This window comes from Gouania willdenowi, unplaced genomic scaffold, assembly GCF_900634775.1.
Source record: "Gouania willdenowi unplaced genomic scaffold, fGouWil2.1 scaffold_235_arrow_ctg1, whole genome shotgun sequence".
In the NCBI taxonomy this organism is placed as follows: domain Eukaryota; kingdom Metazoa; phylum Chordata; class Actinopteri; order Blenniiformes; family Gobiesocidae; genus Gouania; species Gouania willdenowi.
The window spans coordinates 135968-153828 of NW_021144991.1; the positions used below are offsets into that span (position 1 = coordinate 135968).

General features: G+C 38.5%; 1 protein-coding gene across 1 annotated transcript; it reads left to right on the top strand.

Annotated features, from left to right (window-relative positions):
* The first annotated feature begins 4631 nt into the window (after nt 1-4631).
* Nucleotides 4632-6151, top strand: LOC114459038 (trace amine-associated receptor 8a-like). The gene is made up of 2 exons (XM_028441414.1): nt 4632-5079; nt 5201-6151. Exons 1-2 carry the CDS (start codon nt 4907-4909, stop codon nt 6009-6011), a joined length of 984 nt encoding a protein of 327 aa, XP_028297215.1. The 5' UTR covers nt 4632-4906; the 3' UTR covers nt 6012-6151.
* Nucleotides 6152-17861: the final 11710 nt, after the last annotated feature.

A 17861-nucleotide genomic window follows, 5' to 3' on the forward strand; every position in this document is an offset into this window, starting at 1 on the left:
ACTCTAGAATTGGCCTGTTTGCTCCGCTCTAGACGCTTTGAGATGACCTTGTTGTAATTTACGCTATATAAATAAAGTTGAATTGAATTGAATTGAATTAGCATTAACATAGCAATAAACTAGCATTAGCCTAGCAATAGCAATGATATTGCAGTAGGACAGGAAAAAACAGTATAACAAGTAAAACCAATTTGAAGGCCTGTTTACACAGTAATATTAGTTAAAAACCCAGTAAAAAGAGAAAACCAGTTAAAAATCACTCTCAGTGAATATGATGCGAATCCATTGAAAAATAGCCAAGATACAGCATTTAGAATGTAATGGCGGGGAAATGGCAAATGATTTTTTGGTGTCATTATAGGCCCCTCCCACTGATCACAGCCTGTTTTTTCTTCATCAGCGACCTGCTCAAATCTGTCTTGATTCATCCAACGGTATTTTGAGGTCATCTCAACATATCACCTTTCCCCTAGAGGTGTTAGCGTCATACGCCAATAAAAGTAACGCCATCTGAGAACGCAAGGCATGAGGGGTAATTTTCACATTGAGTCTTGTTTAGGGATGGACAGTCATCATATGTATCAAACATGAAGCAGTGGACACTGTATTTGAGAGCTATATGCATTTTTCTATTAAGGCTTGCTATAATTGCTAACAGTGAACATGACCGTAAATGGCAGCAGTCAAAAACGCAAGGCATGATGGGAAATGTTTCAAAGCTGTAAATTTGTGTTTCACAGTTATAGGGATTTTGAAATGTTGGCATACTAAATGGTAAATGGACTTGATTTTATATAGCGCTTTATCACCACACTGAAGCAGTCTCAAAGCACTTTACATATCAGCTCATTCACCCAATCACTCTCACATTCACACACCAGTGGGACAGGACTGCCATGCAAGGTGCTAGTCGACCACTGGGAGCAACTTAGGGTTCAGTGTCTTGCCCAAGGACACTTCGACACATAGTCAGGTACTGGGATCGAACCCCCAATCTCTCGATCAGAAGACGACCCACTACCACCTGAACCAACACAAATTAGCATTGCAACTTTGCAGAAAAATGTGTGTGTGTGTGTGTGTGTGTGTGTGTGTGTGCGTGTGGGTGTGTGTGTGTGTGGCTCAACCATCTCTGTAGTTCAGGGACAGAGCTGAGACTTTAAACATGGCTGCTGCTTGGTTCAAGGGTGTGCAGCGTCAGATTTGTTTGGACGTCCAAAGCTAGGTCTGATGTCATCAGACCTCAACAGTGACAATGTCTTCTTCTTCTGTGGGTTACGGCGGTTGGCAACCAAGGCAGGGAGCATTACAGCCCACAGTGATGATGTCATCCCAATATTCCAATCTTCAGTGACATCAGTCCTAACTCTACAGTGATGTCATCAGTTATGACATTAGAATTGGAAAATTGGTCCTATGTGGGCGGTAATGCTCCTTTCCTTGGTTGACAACTGCTGTTAAACTACACGGAAGAAGAAAATTGCTCCTACCTCTTCAGTGATGATGTCATCATTCTACCTCCACAGTGATAATGTCATCCCTATGTTCCAATCTTCTAATGTCCTAATATTCCAATGTTCCAATGTATTATAGTCATTAATCCTTACCTCTTAAAAGCAAAAAGAATCATCATCATATCATCAAATGTGTATTCATGTGTACAATTTGTCATGTTTTAATACACAATGACTGCATTACTCTTTGCACTTTTGAACAGCTGAGTCATGTTAGATTAAACAGTACAGACAGTGCCAGCAACACACAGTCTCTGCTGGAGGCCTCATACCTAAAACTGACATTCTTTTACATACACACAGCTCCATCTTAACCGGCCAAGGCCAACCTAAAACTCACATTCAGATACACACACTGTCAAGGACAGATAGCAGTGGCGCCAGCCTTTCTCAATGCATCCACCTCTTCATCATTCTCCAACATCTTGCTTCTCTCGACGAGGTCAGTCGCACTCTCTGTTTCTCCCTCCCTTCCGTCTTATCTCTCTCCTAGCTGCTGCTTTGTCAGGTCTTGTGAAACTAACAAGAGCCTCTCTCTGCAACTCATCCAAAACCGGAATAATGGAATTAATTAGTTGGTCTCTCAGTGCTATCGATCAGATTTTTTCGACGCAAAGAACCAGGGGTGGTGACCCCGCATGTCCAAGCGGGACGTTTGCGGCTGGATACACACTTGACCCTTGGAACAAGTGGCGAGTTGTGTGTCTGTCCATCCTTTCCGTGGAAGACGTGGAGGACATCTACATGATTGGAATAATGATAGTAGGCATGCTGCTGATCGGAGCTGGTGGCTTCCTAATCTATCGAAAAGTCCGTACTACGCTGGTGACTGTTTTGGAAAAGCTGCCAGTGATTTCTGAAGGATGTAGCTGCTTTTGGATCGTCTACGCGTTATGGATAACAACTGGGAGAAGTTGGAGCAGGGCTCTGAACACTCAGACTCATGTGTTGATCGATATCAAAAGCAAGCTTGGAAGTGGAAACTAGGCCACTCATTGGATTACAGCAGAGAGACCCAGGACAGAAGGCTATTGGAAATTAACATAGCCTGTATCAAATCACATTGCTTATCTCCCTTTCGGCTCCCCAGCTAGCCAAGGCTAAAGCCAATGTTGTCTCAACTCTTATCACCAGGAAGTTTCTGCAGACGGCGGCTCTTACCCCCACTCCCTCCCCCCGCTCCTTCCCTACATTCCTCCTGGAACTGTTGATGCTGAACTTTTCCACACGTCATCTGGTTGTCAGTAACGCAGCTACAGGTCTTCAACTTCAAATGCCTCGTCGGCCATCTTTCCCCACCTCCCATCCGCAGCTGCATGGAGGCGTGGTTGCAGCGCCGACTGGCAGCACGCCCATGTCCCCAAACGGCTGGACTCCTGTTGTTCTTCCCACCTGACCCCCTCCCCCAGCCAACCTCCCACCCAACCCTTCCTACATGCCTTGTCTCGAGTTGTTTGACTGTGTCATGCTTACATTATGTTTGCAGAGGCGGTTTTTTTCCTGGTTTCACACTGCTTTCTCTGTTTAGGGAAATCAGTTTCAAACTGGCAGTTTTTTTCCCCTCAACCCTCCTCTCCTCCTGTTGTTGATCCCTTTTCACCTAAATATGTGGGCGCCGCAAATGGCTGCTCCGGTGTGTTGATGTGTCTCCTTTCACTGCAACTACCTAGTCAAATTCCTCGTATTGTTCTAAACTGTACCTGGTCAATAAAAGATTCTGATTCTGATTCTGATCTCCAGGGTGAAACTTTTTTCTCTATCTGTATAGAAGCTTAAGCTGTGGAACTTTCCCAGTCAGTTGTGGCTGGCCTCCTTTCCTCCCAACAGGATGGGACACCTTTTTTGTACTTTTTTTCATTTAGTTTATAATAAATCCTTTTTCATAAAATCATCATGCTTTGACTGGACAGCATCATTCAACAAGAGCATAAATCATGTCTCCAAATGAGGTCAACCGCAAATTTGCCTCGACACCAGCTTATTACATTCCTCGTGCAAAAAGGGTTAATGAATAGGGTTTAGGATTTAATAATTGGCGGAAATGTTCCTTGCCTTGGTTGCCAACTGCCATAAAACAACACAGAAGAAGGTCTGTGTGTGTGTTCTTCAAATATCTCTGTGGATCAGCTTCTATAATGACCAGTTTAAATAGTTACAGATGATAATAGTGGTGAAGTTAGACATCAATGACAACAGACAAATTCATCAACTCTCAACAAAACACTATTTTCATTTGCCAATATTAAACTGAATCCTGTAGTTTTGTTTTGAGCTGAGAGTTTCAACATGGCTACTGCTTGGTTCAAGGGTGTGTGACGTCATATTTGTTTGGACTGCAATGATATTGGTAATAAATTATTTCATAAATGCTTTACAGAATCCGTGTCCATCTAAACTGACTATTGTGGATTAATGACACTAAACGAGTCCGGACTGAGTATGTTCTGGTCTGAAGAGATCCGAATCTGTGAGGACAACAAACTGGAATGGGATTAGATGGGGTTCAACTCCCTACACAAAACCAAAATATATGAAAACACAATATTTATCACTCTACACATTTCACAACAAACCTAAATGTTCCTGACGTCCCACCTTCAAACACAACCTCATTTAACCATCCATGAAAAAGCTACTGAACCTCCCACTTTTCTATAGTAATACATACTTCCTATGGGCACTGACCTAGTAATAATAAATGCAAAAACAATGGGTTCCTACGTCCCATTCCAAGACTTCGGACCATAATTAATGATTCCAGTAAAAAGGTTTAAAATTAATGTGACAATAAATTAATCACAGGTGTTCAGCTTCACAGATTCTACTAATATGTTTACAGCACTCCTATGAAAAGATTATCAATGTATGAGAATAAGAATCAGATCTCAGCAGTGAGTGTTTTTAATAAATGCTGAGTATGGAGTTTACTAAGCTGATAGAATTCAGTACGAAAGGAATAAGGTCAGAATTGTTTAGTGTTGCATTATGTAGGAGCAGAATAATAATGTGTCAATCAGGTGGTCGATTCTACAAAAATAATACAACCACAGTTTAAAACAGCTAAACAACTTCTCTACTCAGGCTAGCTGGCCTTCAAGGTAAGGAGAGGAACTCTGACACCTTTGGATTTTAATGGACTTTGAAGTAGAACGTCTGCTCCACATGTTTGGAAAACACAGTTAAAGTGATGCATCTGATGCTTCCACAGGGAGCTAATTTAAATAAAGTTATTTCAGCATTATGTAATGTGTAGAGCAGGAGGTCTCTGAGGGAGGTCCAGTCCTCAGGTCCAGCCTCCACATCCCTGTGTTGGAGCAGGAATAATATATCAGTTGTTCATCAGAGAGGCTGAGTCAGAACGATGCAGAGCTCATCATCTTCTTCTCCTCACTATGAGCACACCTGATGAAGCTGAGCTCTGCTATCCACACCTGGGAAACTCTTCATGCAGGAGGATCGTGCGTTCTCATTCAGTGTCTGTGCTCCTTCACATCATCCTGTCCTCCATCTCTGTGCTCACTGTGACTCTCAACCTGCTGGTCATCATTTCCATCTCACACTTCAGGTATTGACATGTTCTGTTGTTTTATGACTTGTTATGTTGTTAGACTCCTGATGTTTTCTGCTATGATGATAATTGTTGTATCATATAATGATATCAGTGTGTTTCTCTCTATCTCCTCCAGGAAGCTGCACACTCCCACCAACTTCCTCCTCCTCTCTCTGGCTGTGTCAGATTTCTCTGTTGGGTTTGTCTGGGTTCTTCTAATATTTCTTATTGATGGATGTTGGTTTTTAGGTGCAGGCTTGTGTGTTTTCAATGCTGTTTTAGGTTATGTTGCCGCCTCTGCTTCAATAGGAACTGTTGTGCTGATATCAGTTGATCGTTATGTGGCTGTTTGTGATCCAATGCACTATCAAACTAAAGTCACTAAAAACAGAGCAAAGATCAGCATTGTCCTATGTTGGGTTGGTTCTACTCTCTTTCACTGTCTGAGGCTAAATTACATTATAGAAAATCCAGGTGAGTTTGATTCCTGCACTGGAGAATGTGCAATTTATGTCCATCCTGTTGGTAGAATTATGAATGTTGTTCTCAGTTTCATCATTCCAGTCACCATCATAGTGGTCCTGTATGTGAGAGTGTTTATGGTGGCTGTGTCTCAGGCCCAGACCATGCGCTCTCATGTTACAGTGGTGACACTTCAGAGTTCACTGAAGGTTAACAGGTCAGAGCTGAAAGCTGCTAGAGCTCTGGGTGTAGTGGTTGTTGTGTTTCTAATGTGTTTAACTCCATTTTACCTTGTTTCACTTACATCAGGGTTTGGAGTGAAAAGTTTATCATCTTACATTTTTGTTATAGGTCTGTTTTTCTTCAACTCCCTGCTTAACCCTGTGATCTATGTGTTTCTGTATCCCTGGTTCAGGAAATGTGTGAAATGTGTTTTTTCTCTTCAGATCCTGAAGTCTGGCTCCAGTGAGGCCAACATACTGTAAAGAGGAAAAGTCAGGGACAATGTGCTGCTGGGATTTAATACAATCACTGTAAAACTGTGGTGATGTGTGATGAATGTTTTTAGAGTTCTGTTTAGTTTAGCCATGAATGAAAAGAAAACACCTGCTGATGTGTTGCTTCTAGAAAATGATTTCACACATTGTATTTGATTTTATGAAGTCAAAACTGTTTATAATTTATAAAGTTAAAACTAACTTGGGGATATTTTACAGTGGCATGTTATTGTTTCAGAGGAAACTAATGTGCATTAATCACACTAACATTCTTGGTGGAGTTATTGATCTAATTTTTTCTTTCATCATTCCAGTCAGCATCATAGTGGTCCTGTATGTGAGAGTGTTTATGGTGGCTGTGTCTCAGGCCCAGACCATGCGCTCTCATGTTACAGTGGTGACACTTCAGAGTTCACTGAATGTTAACAGGTCAGAGCTGAAAGCTGCTAGAGCTCTGGGTGTAGTGGTTGTTGTGTTTCTAATGTGTTTAACTATATTTTACTTTGTTTCACTTAAAACAGGATTTGAAGAGAAAAGTCTATCATCTTACATTTTTGTCATAGGTCTGTTTTTCTTCAACTCTCTGCTTAACCCTGTGATCTATGTGTTTCTGTATCCCTGGTTCAGGAAATGTGTGAAATGTGTTTTTTCTCTTCAGATCCTGAAGTCTGGCTCCAGTGAGGCCAACATACTGTAAATATTATATCAATTTGCTTATTTTGTTTATGTTTGGAGATTTGACATGACTGTGAAAGCTGGTGGAGTGAACTATATTGAAAAAAATAACTTTTAAGTGATCAATCTGTTGTTGTTTCATAGTCCTGACATGTTTTTATATTTTTATGTAAAACTGATCTGAAGAACAATCAGAAGTTGCTGATGTAGAGATAAATGTGCACCAATCACATGCACAGCAGGTTGATTTCTAAAGAGTTCAACAAATGATAGAAATGACAAAACATACATATTTCAATTGTGAATAAAACACCTCATCTATTACAGTTTGTTTAAACAAAGCGTAAAGTAAGTTAAAGTTAGGCAATAGTTTATTAGGAACAATGAAATAAATCAGCAGACTATCAAATATGATCAGATCACACTTTACCTGTTGTTTACAGAGTTACTTTTATAGATTTATGAAATAAAAACTATAACTATGAAATAAAAGTGACTTGTGACCTCATTTGTATGAAAACACCACATCACACAACTGTTCATTAATGTATTGACTTGCAGTGAAATGTACAGATGAACAGAATAACACAATATGAATAAACATTTCACAACAGTTTTATTTATCTCAGTATAAACCACCAGTAAAAAACATTAGTTTTTTTGGTGGAAGAGCGCTTTAAACTCAATAAAGTCTGTACAGTACAGACTACAAGATATAAAATAATTATTCCCACAATGAGGAACATTTATAATCATTGACAATGAAAAAAAAAAAGACACCTGTGTGGAGTTGGAAATATGATGTTGTGCAAAAAGGTGAAAAAGTGTAAAGTGTGACTGACAATAAGAAGAGATAGAAAGAAAGGAAAACAATGCTTTGAAATAAAAAATAATAATTCATAATTAAATACGTATGAACTCAGTTAGCCTTATTGAGTGTGAGAGTAGACAGCACACTGGTGTGTAGTATGTAGTGCAGGGCTATTCAACTACATCTTGCTGTGGGCTATAATGTTGGAAGGCTATGGTTTGTGGGCCAGACATTCCTGACACAGTTGCTCTTTTTTTGCCTTTTCTGCACATGCTGTCTTAGATCAACACTACCTGTAGTGCAATCTTTTTACGCCAACAATGCATGTTTTTTTTTTTTTTTTTGCAAATAAATAAACTAGTCCAGTGCCCGTCGGAAGTAAGCATTTGTGTAGTGGGAGGAGCTTAAGTAGAGTTGTCAATTATGGACAAATGAGTATGTGTTTGAAGGTTGGGTGTACAAAGAGGTGTTATAAAGGGGTTTATTTGTGGGTTGTTATGGCAATTTTTATATTCATCATAATATCGTCAAATGTGTGTTCATGTGTACAATTTGTCATGTTGTAATACATGATGACTGCATTACTCTTCGCACTTTTGAACAGCTTAGTCATGTTCGATTAAACAGTACAGATCGTATTGTACTCAGTGCAACACAGAGTCTCTGCTGAAGGCCATACACACGAACAAACACACTATCAAGGATAGATAAGAGTGGCGCCCAATCTTCCTCATAATATACACGTCTTCATCATCCTCAAATGTTTCCACTGTTGGGCATCTGACTCCCTCCTTCTCCTCACCTCAGGGTGGAACTTTTTCTGTTATCTGTATAAAAGCTTAAGCTGTGAAACTGTTAGTTAGAGTGGGTCTTGCCTTTTTGCTCTGCCACGAGCCTTTTTGCCTTTCATTCTTTCAGGATGGAAGCTTCTTTTTTACTCCTTTTTTATTTAGTTTTATAATAAATCTTTTTTATAAAATCATCAATGCCTCGCCTGGACTCCATCATTCAACCAGAGCAATAAATCATGTCTCCAAATGAGGTCAACCACAAATTTGCCGTGACAGGGTGCAAAGTAAAATAATGTGTGTAATTTACCTGGTTTAATTCTATGGGACATGAACATGATAAATGGGTTTCTTTTTTTTTTTACTAATTTTTATATATTTTTTTATTTGGTGTTTTTTTCTGTATTGTATGTTTTTTAGTCATTGTGTGTATTTTTGCATCTTTCTGTTGTCTTTTTGTGCAGTTTTTCTGTAATTATTGTTTTTGTTGCCGTGGTAGTGTGATTCAGGAGTCATTTTGTGTATTTTTGTATCTTTTTTAGTGTAGTTTTGTGCATTTCTGTTGTCATTTTGTGTATAAATATTTATTATAAATATTTAGTTTTGTGTATTTTGTGAGCCTTTTTCATATTTGTTGTTGTTCGGTGTATTTTTCTGTAATGTTTGTTTTTTGCAGTCATTTTGTGTGTTTTTGGAGCTTTTTTTGTACTTTTTGTATAAATATTTCTTTTTTTTGTTTTATTTCACTCATTTTGTATATTTTTATTATAAATACTGTGTGTGTGTGTCTACCTCCATCTCCTCCTCTCACACATGCGCATCATGCACGTAATTTGTCGAAGGTTGTTGAGAGATTAAAAAAAAAAAAGAGAGACACGGAAGTAGCATGAAAAATAGTTCAGCATGTTGTGTCGTGCACGCACGCGCATCAGCTATGTGTGTGTGTGTGTGTATATACATTGTAGATGTTAGCGTCTTAACACATAGAATAATCTAAGAAGAAACACTCACCCTTGCACAGAACAAACAATAAACATAGTGGAGCCGTGTTGTGGACCCATCCGCTCACAAAAACGTTACATTCTTCTGTCTGAAGAAGCAGAATGTTTGAGATAAGGTCGGCTAATGACCGTCAGCAAAGCCGCCGCCCACAGTCATGAGACGGAGGAGGAAGTGAAGTCCGTGACCCGCAATTTAAAAGAAGTTTGAAATCACGGGAATAATTTTAAATAACCATAAAATATTAAATAACCATGAAATATTAACTTAAATTACTTTTAGCAGTACAAAAACTTTTTTAATATTGACCTTTTTTTTTTTCTTTGAACCCAAACAAACTGCGACACAGTGACGTCATGAACCCGGAACCGGAAGTAGCGCGTTCATACCGCTCTCATTACTGAGAGGGCCATAATTTTAAATTTAACGTTTTGAACATTTTCCTACACCAAATTACTCCAAAATAACAGATACACACACTTGGGGTATTTGGAACACATTGACTAAGTTTCAGGTTGAACTCATACTGTGCTTTTATAAATAAATTAATTTTTGCCTGTGCTACTAAATAGTGGTGCGGGGCGGCACTCCCACCTCTGGCTGCCCTACTAATCCATCCAATTTTAATTACACCTCAATACACCACTTGGACCACCACTTCCACCCTCCGGAGCTATTGCACCACATACACGTATATACACATAGGTTGGATGGGGAGCACCGCTCCCCTCCATCCACCTTTTTTTAATAGCACTTTATACATTTACTAAACACACACATTCACTCAGGGGATAGGGAAGTGCCTCTCCATTGGGGAATGGAGAGGCACCATAACAGGATGGTGGGTAGCTTCACGCATTTGGGTCGGTTGTGGGCCCGGCCCCTCTGTTGATGGCTGGGCCGCCGTGTAGAGTACAAACACATCAGGAAGGCGCCGTCGGGCGTGGTGGGGCGGTAATTCTCTGTGGGCCGTGGGGGGTGTTGCTGTTGCTGCCTCTTCCCTTCAGGTGTGGCTTGGTGCTTGTCTCGTCCCCTGGTTGCCTTGGGGGCGCTCGCCGCATTGTTGGGGGTTGGGGTTGGTGGCAGGATGTGCTGGGTGCTCCTTGGGGCTTTCTCAGATGTGTGTGTCCCCCTTCTCCCTCCCCCTCCACCGAGGTGTAACACTGCCCTTTTTATATCCTCCCTATAATAAAATGTTTCTTACCCTTCCTTAGGGAGGGCAGGTGATGCCTCGAATGAGCAAAAACCTTGCATTAGCATTAGGCTAACAATAGCATCAACCTAGCATTAGCTTTAACCTAGCATTAACATTAGCTAACAATAACCTTACCATTAGCATGAACCTATCATTAGCTTTAACCTAGCATTAACATTAACTAACAATAACCTTACCATTAGCATGAACCTATCATTAACATTAACAAGTGCAGTGGCCATAAGATGTTAGTATATATTTAGCACTGTAATATAGGCTAGCATACATCTGCAGAGAGAGAGAGAGAGAGAGAGAGAGAGAGAGAGAGAGAGAGAGAGAGAGAGAGATGAACTTCATTCTGTTGGTTCTTGTTTTTTTATTTTCTTTATTTTGCCATTGAAAGAGGCAAATAACTTCAATAATCAATCGATCTTTATTTATAAAGCACCAAATCATAACACGTTATCACACTTCACAGAAAGCAGGTCCTCACTGTTTGTAATCTAATTATTTCATGACTTTGATGCTCTAGACCTACATTACTTAAATACATTTTGTTCTGTAATGTTAAAATATCAAATTTAATAAAAAGTTTGTTATGTGAGGTGGAATTGCTAGCTAAAACGTCCAACCATCCTCCTTTATCCGGGCTTGGGACTCTGAGAGAACCTATGACATCATCAGCAAAGGAATTTGCTTTATTTGAGAAAACCTGTGACATCATCTACAATTTTCTTAACATTGAGTTAATCTGCTTAATCTAAGATGTTATTCTAAGCTGTATTTAAGAAATAATTTATGAACGGTGTCATTGCAGTCCAAACAAATCTGATGTTGCACATCCTTGAACCAAGCAGCAGCCATGTTGAAAGTCTCAGCTCTGTCTGTCCCTGAAACGCAGGATTCCTTGCTTTTATAGATAGATGTAGCATTAGTATAAACCTAGCAAACACATTAACGTAGCAATAACCTTGCATTAGCCTCACAATAGCAATGATAATGCAGTAGAACAGGAAAAATGTTAACCAGCTAGAAGTCCAGTTTAAATAGTAGTATGTGCAGAGTCGGCTCTACCCAATGTGTTTAGGGTTTGTACAGCTCCGGTGTGTCGTATGTCTCTCTCCAACAGTCCTTGAAAGCACCACACACACAGCTATGTACACAGGACACACCACAGAGAGAGGTAGTCCTATGTAGACCCTGCCACAACAATGTTGCTGGCCTTGGCATTTCCTGTGTTTAATTTTGATCATTATTCTCAGATTTAGTGTGTGTGTGACAGTCTGACGGACATGACTTATGCAAATACAGAACAAACAGTGTTCCGTTTTGGCTCAGTACGGGACGCCCCATTCAATGGCCAAAAAAGGACAGATTCTGTATTTTAAGGGGCGTGTGGCAACACTAAACAGAACACTGAGCTAAAGAACTGATACAGTACACACACACACACACACACACACACACACACACACACACACACACACACACACACACACACACACACACACACCCCTGTAAAACAGGAACAAGTGGGTCTGAAAATGGATGGATGGATGGATTTTAAAACAACCCAAAGCAGCACAATTTGTCATTTTGACTAAAAAAAAGCTGCTAAATGATCCTAAATGCTTTTGTTCTTTTACAACTCAATGGACTGAAAAAGGTGATTTGCATCATCAATGATGTCATTTCAACATGGCACTGCAGAGACTAAAAAATGCTAAAGTAGTCCAACCTAAAAAAGCTAATAAAACAAATGTTACAAAGTAATGCGTTCTGTTAGACATAGATCTTCTAATAAGGACATTTCAAAGGTTTTAGGTCACATTTGTTAAAAACAGTGGAGGATCCCTTTAAACAACCAATTAAATACAAGAAACTGAATTCTGATTCTAAATGACACATGAACACTTTAAATATAAAATATGTAGCAACTTCTGTATAAGTGTAGCAAAAAGGTTGACCTTTCTTTCCATGTGTAAACGTCACAAACACGTCTAAAATCGAAACAATTTCAACTTCAAGTTGAACAGCATGTTAAAAACGCATGTAAAGAAACAGTCTTTCAGTGTGGTGCAACCAAGTGTGTTAACCTTTCATGATTTAAAGTGTGTTACGGCTGAATTTACGGTTGACCTCATTTGAAGACATGATTCATTGCTCTGGTTGAATGATGGAGTCCAGGAGAAGCATTGATGATTTTATATAAAAAAAGTTTATTCTAAACTAAGAAAAAAGGTACAAGATGGAACAAAATGAAACAAAATTAGCGTCCGTCCAGGCGGACGTCCGAAGGAAGTGCCGCGCCCTCTAACAGTTTCAGCTTAAGGTTTTATACAGATAAGAAAAGGTCCCAGCAGTGAGAGACAAAAGGGAGGGAGTCAGATGCCCATAGTGGAAATGTTGGAGGATGATGAAGATGTTATGAGAAGGTTTGGTGCCAGTCTTTTATCTGTCCTTGATAAGTGTGTGCGTCAGTGTATATCTGCATGTGAGCAGAGACTGTGCTGCACTGAGAATAATACGATCTGTACTGTTTAATCATGATTCAGCTGTTCAAAAGTGTAAAGAGTAATGGAGTCGTCATGTATTAAAACATGACAAATTGTACACATGAACATACATTTGAGGATATGATGATGAATATAAAAATGACCATAACAAGTGAAATCACAGTTACTCAATTGACAAAAGGTCATTTTTGAGGCTCAACACTCTAGGTCTCAACTTATTATCTTCCAGGCCCATCAAGACTTTTGGATGAAGTCACAAGTATTTGTCAAGTTTTTATGGTAACTCAGGTGCAGTGCATAAATTAGTCAGAAAAGCACGACATACCCTTCAGCCAGTGTGGGGAACTCCACAACTATGTTACCCTCAAGCACAACAGCAACCTTGTCAGGGAAGAAGCCAATAGTATCTGTTGAACCAGCACTAGACAGGAGTAGCCCAACTGGTACGTCATTGATTTCTGGTTCATCTGGCTGTGGCACCTAAAGAAAGTAACTAATGTTATACAGTGAATGAAAATAAATACTTACGTCACATGTCTTTAGAAATCCAGAGTCATCTTCATGCAGATACGTTGGGTGGGTACCGAGGACAGCAGCACGTTGAATATTGGCATCATCTTGTTCCTGAAGAGTGTGTGAAAGCATTCTTGCTTTAGATTGTACTGGAAAAAGCATAAAGCTATTCATTCAAAAACTCCTATAATGTCTGTAGTGGGTAATGATGTCATTATATAGCACTGCTCTAGTCTAAAGTCATGGGAGTTCAAACAGAGGTTCACCAAAACTCCCAGTTCCATTGTTATCATACATAAAGTACCACAATCCACTCACCTGGATGTCATAAGATCTGAAGATCTGATCAAAGCCTTCTGCCACCTTCTCTGTGTGAGCAACTTTCTTCCTGAACAAATTCATAAGACGGGGATATGTCGGTCTAACTCAGCATAGAAATGAGTTTTTAGGTTGAGGTGTGAAATTCTGTGAAATTCCAAACAAATGTATAAAAAATAAAAACAACTGTAGCTGTAAAGAAGGGGACAAAAATATAATATGTCACATAAACAACAGTTTACACACAACATAGAGATGGAATGCTCTCTGAATTTGTCAGATGATTGAAATATCTAGTGAAAGAGGTGGTCATATACTTCCAAACAATAGGTCACATTAAAGAAAATGTTCTAACCTGTGATTCCATCTTAAGGCCAGGCCATCGTTACAGAAACTCTTTGACATGCAAGTCATCATTGATGACCTCTTGGCGTCGTAGGACAAAAGTATTCTGCATTAACTTAGAAATATTTAAGAGGTTCTAAAGATGTACTGAATGCACAAACCAGACTGATGAGTCATTATTATGGTTGCTTCCATTTCAGCCTATAGAACAAAAAGAAGAAAAAAATAGTGGCTGTACATTTGCAACAATTTCATCTCCATTCAGTAAGATGGTTTTCTGCAGAGAACTGCAATGGAAATATAGATGAGACAAAATGAAAACCTAATTTAATCAGGAATGTGAGGAGAAATGAACTTTAAAGTGTAGAACCTTCTCCTTTTGAAAATAAACAGTGCAAATGAATCAACCAAACCATTAATACCTAAGAGTCTGAAAACTAATCAATGACCAGGAAATAATATCAAACATTTGAAACATTTAGAAGTAAAACCATTTAAAATATTTCCTTACTTATGAGCGTATGATGTAAATGTAATATATTATTGGAGGGAAACCTAGAGCTGAGATGGATTTGTATTTACAACCAATGCATAAAAATATTCACTTCTAGGAAAACTTGAACATTTCCACAAATCTATTCTAAAAGGCTGCTATAAGGTGGAAGATTGAGAAGCAAGTGCTGGAGCGAGCGGGTCATGTGATGCAAATGGGAAATGATAGACTGATGAAAGCAATGGTGTTAGGGTGGAATAATAAGTTGGAAGGATGTGAGAAGAAGAAGAAAACGATGCTGTACATGAAGAGAATGATGAATGAGGCGAGGTTTGACTGGACTGATGTGGAGAGGTTGTGTGGTGACAGGAAGAAATGGAAGGTATGGTGAGGGAGAGAATGGAGCATTTGTACAAATGGGAGTGTCAGAAAGGACCTGAGTATGTGTGGGTGACAGTGAACTTTCCACACACGAAACATTAATCTGGTGTTAATATGAGGGGAAAAAGAGAGATTTTAACTGTGGCTCAGACAGAAATATGTGTCCAATCCTCACCCTGCAGTAATCTGATCAATAATCTGATCAAATCAACCTGTTATATTGTTTAACAATGAAGGCCTTTCAAATTAAAAGTGCACTTCATCATTTTCACTGATTTCAATGACATTTACAAGCGTTGGGAAAACTCCATGTTCAGTGATTTCTAGACATCTCTAAAAATAATGACATCATGGCTCCGCCTCCTTTGCTTCAGACCTCTTTCATTCACAGATGACGTACAATTGGTTGATTTACGTGCGGTGGGCGTGTCAGGAACCTGTACCGGAGAATACGCAAATAACTGCATACGCGTAAAAAAGCGCTTAAGGAGAATAGTAATAATCAAATAATAAGAATCTTTTTGTGTCATTATTTGCATGTTTGGTATTGAAGTCATCCAAAAGTAATCACTTACTCTATCACATAATATAGTGATACATAGAGTAAGTTACTGATTCCATTTTTTAACAGGTAACTTGCAATTGTACTGAGATTTATTTTTTAAAGTAACTTCTGCATATCATTGAATACAGTGGTTCCAAACGTTTTCTGCTCTACCCCTCTTTGAAAAATTAAAAACTCCCAGCTCCCCTCATCACGACAAAATATATATAAATAATGTAACCTTTTTTGAAAAAAATAAATAAAAAACCACAAACAAAAAAATTGGAATATTCTTCAAACCTCATAGAAACAATTTACAATTTGTAATCACATATTTCATATCAGTAATACAGCTTTCTATTAATAAAGTGCTTATTGTTTATGATTCATTGAATTGATGTGACGAGTACAGTGTCTATCAGAAGTATGTATTCATGTGGGAGTTTAAATAGAGTTGTCAATTATGGCCAAATGTGTTTGAAGGTTGGATTTACAAAAACTGTCTACATATTCTGTAGAGTTATGAAGGGGAATATTTGTGGGTACAAAGTAAAATAGCGTGTGTGATTTCATTGGTTTAATCCCATAGGACATGTGTATGATGAATTGATAAATAAAGTTTGTACCAAAGCAGTGGTTTAGGTAGAATCTGATAAAAGACATAAATTCATACAATAATAATATTTATTTAGCATTTCTTATTTAATCATTCCTTACACTAATTTCCCATGGCAACCTCAGTATGACAATCTGAGAGACAATCTCAGTCAACAACTTGAGTAAGTAATAGTGTCTGATGCAGTAATGTCAATACAAATATAGTTTATTCTACAAATACACGATTATATTAAAAGTCAATACAAAAAGGAATCATTTATTTTCCAAAAAAACATGATTATAATATACACTGTAATAAATAACAGTTAACCTAATGTAACTTTACATTAATAAGCTGTTGTACTCTTATCACTCCTCAGTGGAAGCAGTCACACACACACACACACACACACACACACACACACACACACACACACACACACACACACACACACACACACACACACACACAGAAAACACAGACTGTGACACCGACACTCTCACACCAGAGACAAACTGTGACACAGTGACGTCATGAACCCAGAACAGGAAGTAGCACGCTCCATACAGAGTTCAATACCAAGAGGGAATCATTTAAATGAACGTTTTGCAACATCAAATTACTCCAAAATTACACACGCACACACACTTAGCGTGTGTACAAGCTTGTGACAACGTTTCAGGTTGAACAGACGCCCCACACACACACACACACACACACACACACACACACACACACACACACACACACACACACACACAGACACACAGACACACAGACACACGGACACACACACACACACACACACACACACACACAGACAAAGAGACCATCTTTGATTTATTAGGTAGATGTTAACATCACTTATAAGAAAAATAGAACGGATGAAAACGAGATCTTTAAAGATAAGAAAATAAAAATAAAACCATAATTTTTCATTTATGCTGCTTGGAGATAAAAAATGGAGGACATGACCAGTACACTAACTTCATCTATAGTTAATCACCTGCTTCATTTATTAAAAACAAGATGGCAAACCATATTAAATGCATAGATAAATGTATTAATTATTCAATATCAATTATTTAATATCCAGACAAATTGAGTTTTAATTCACATTCTATATATTTTTTGAAAGCTTTTTCAGCCCTTCTTGTTCCTTTTCAGTAAGTTTCATCTCCACAGACGTATTGTAAGGGAATTACCCAGAGTTCATTGCATTGTGATGTATGTCAAGAATCTCCTGGTAAACCAGCTGGAGACGTTTTAAAAGCCACGTGAAACGAGTGAATAAGTAACACAAACATTGTAACATAGTGAAACATTTGGACAAATACCATATAATTCATCTGTTGTTACAGTTAAAGGTAAAATGACTTTTTGTGTCTTTGTTGCTCCTATGTTATACAGGAGATTATATTGACAGTTTATATTGAGATATGTCTAAGTTTTTAGTGTTTTAAAAGAAACCAAGAAAGAACAGGTTTAATCTGTGTGTAAATATATGTGTATATATGTTTATAATTGTGTAATTGTAGATATGTCATTATAGATACATTGTGTATAGTCTAAGTTGTTGTATTGTGCTTCACATGCTAATGTGACAGTGAGTGGCTTTGCTTTGTAGTTTGTTTCTTTTTTTTGATTTGTGTAAATTGTTTA

Bases quoted from the DNA above. Each gene is read 5' to 3' on its own strand.
- LOC114459038 (XM_028441414.1), top strand. From the start codon at position 4,907: ATGAGCACACCTGATGAAGCTGAGCTCTGCTATCCACACCTGGGAAAC. The intron at 5,080-5,200 runs GTATTGACATGT...TATCTCCTCCAG, and splicing joins ATTTCCATCTCACACTTCAG to GAAGCTGCACACTCCCACCA.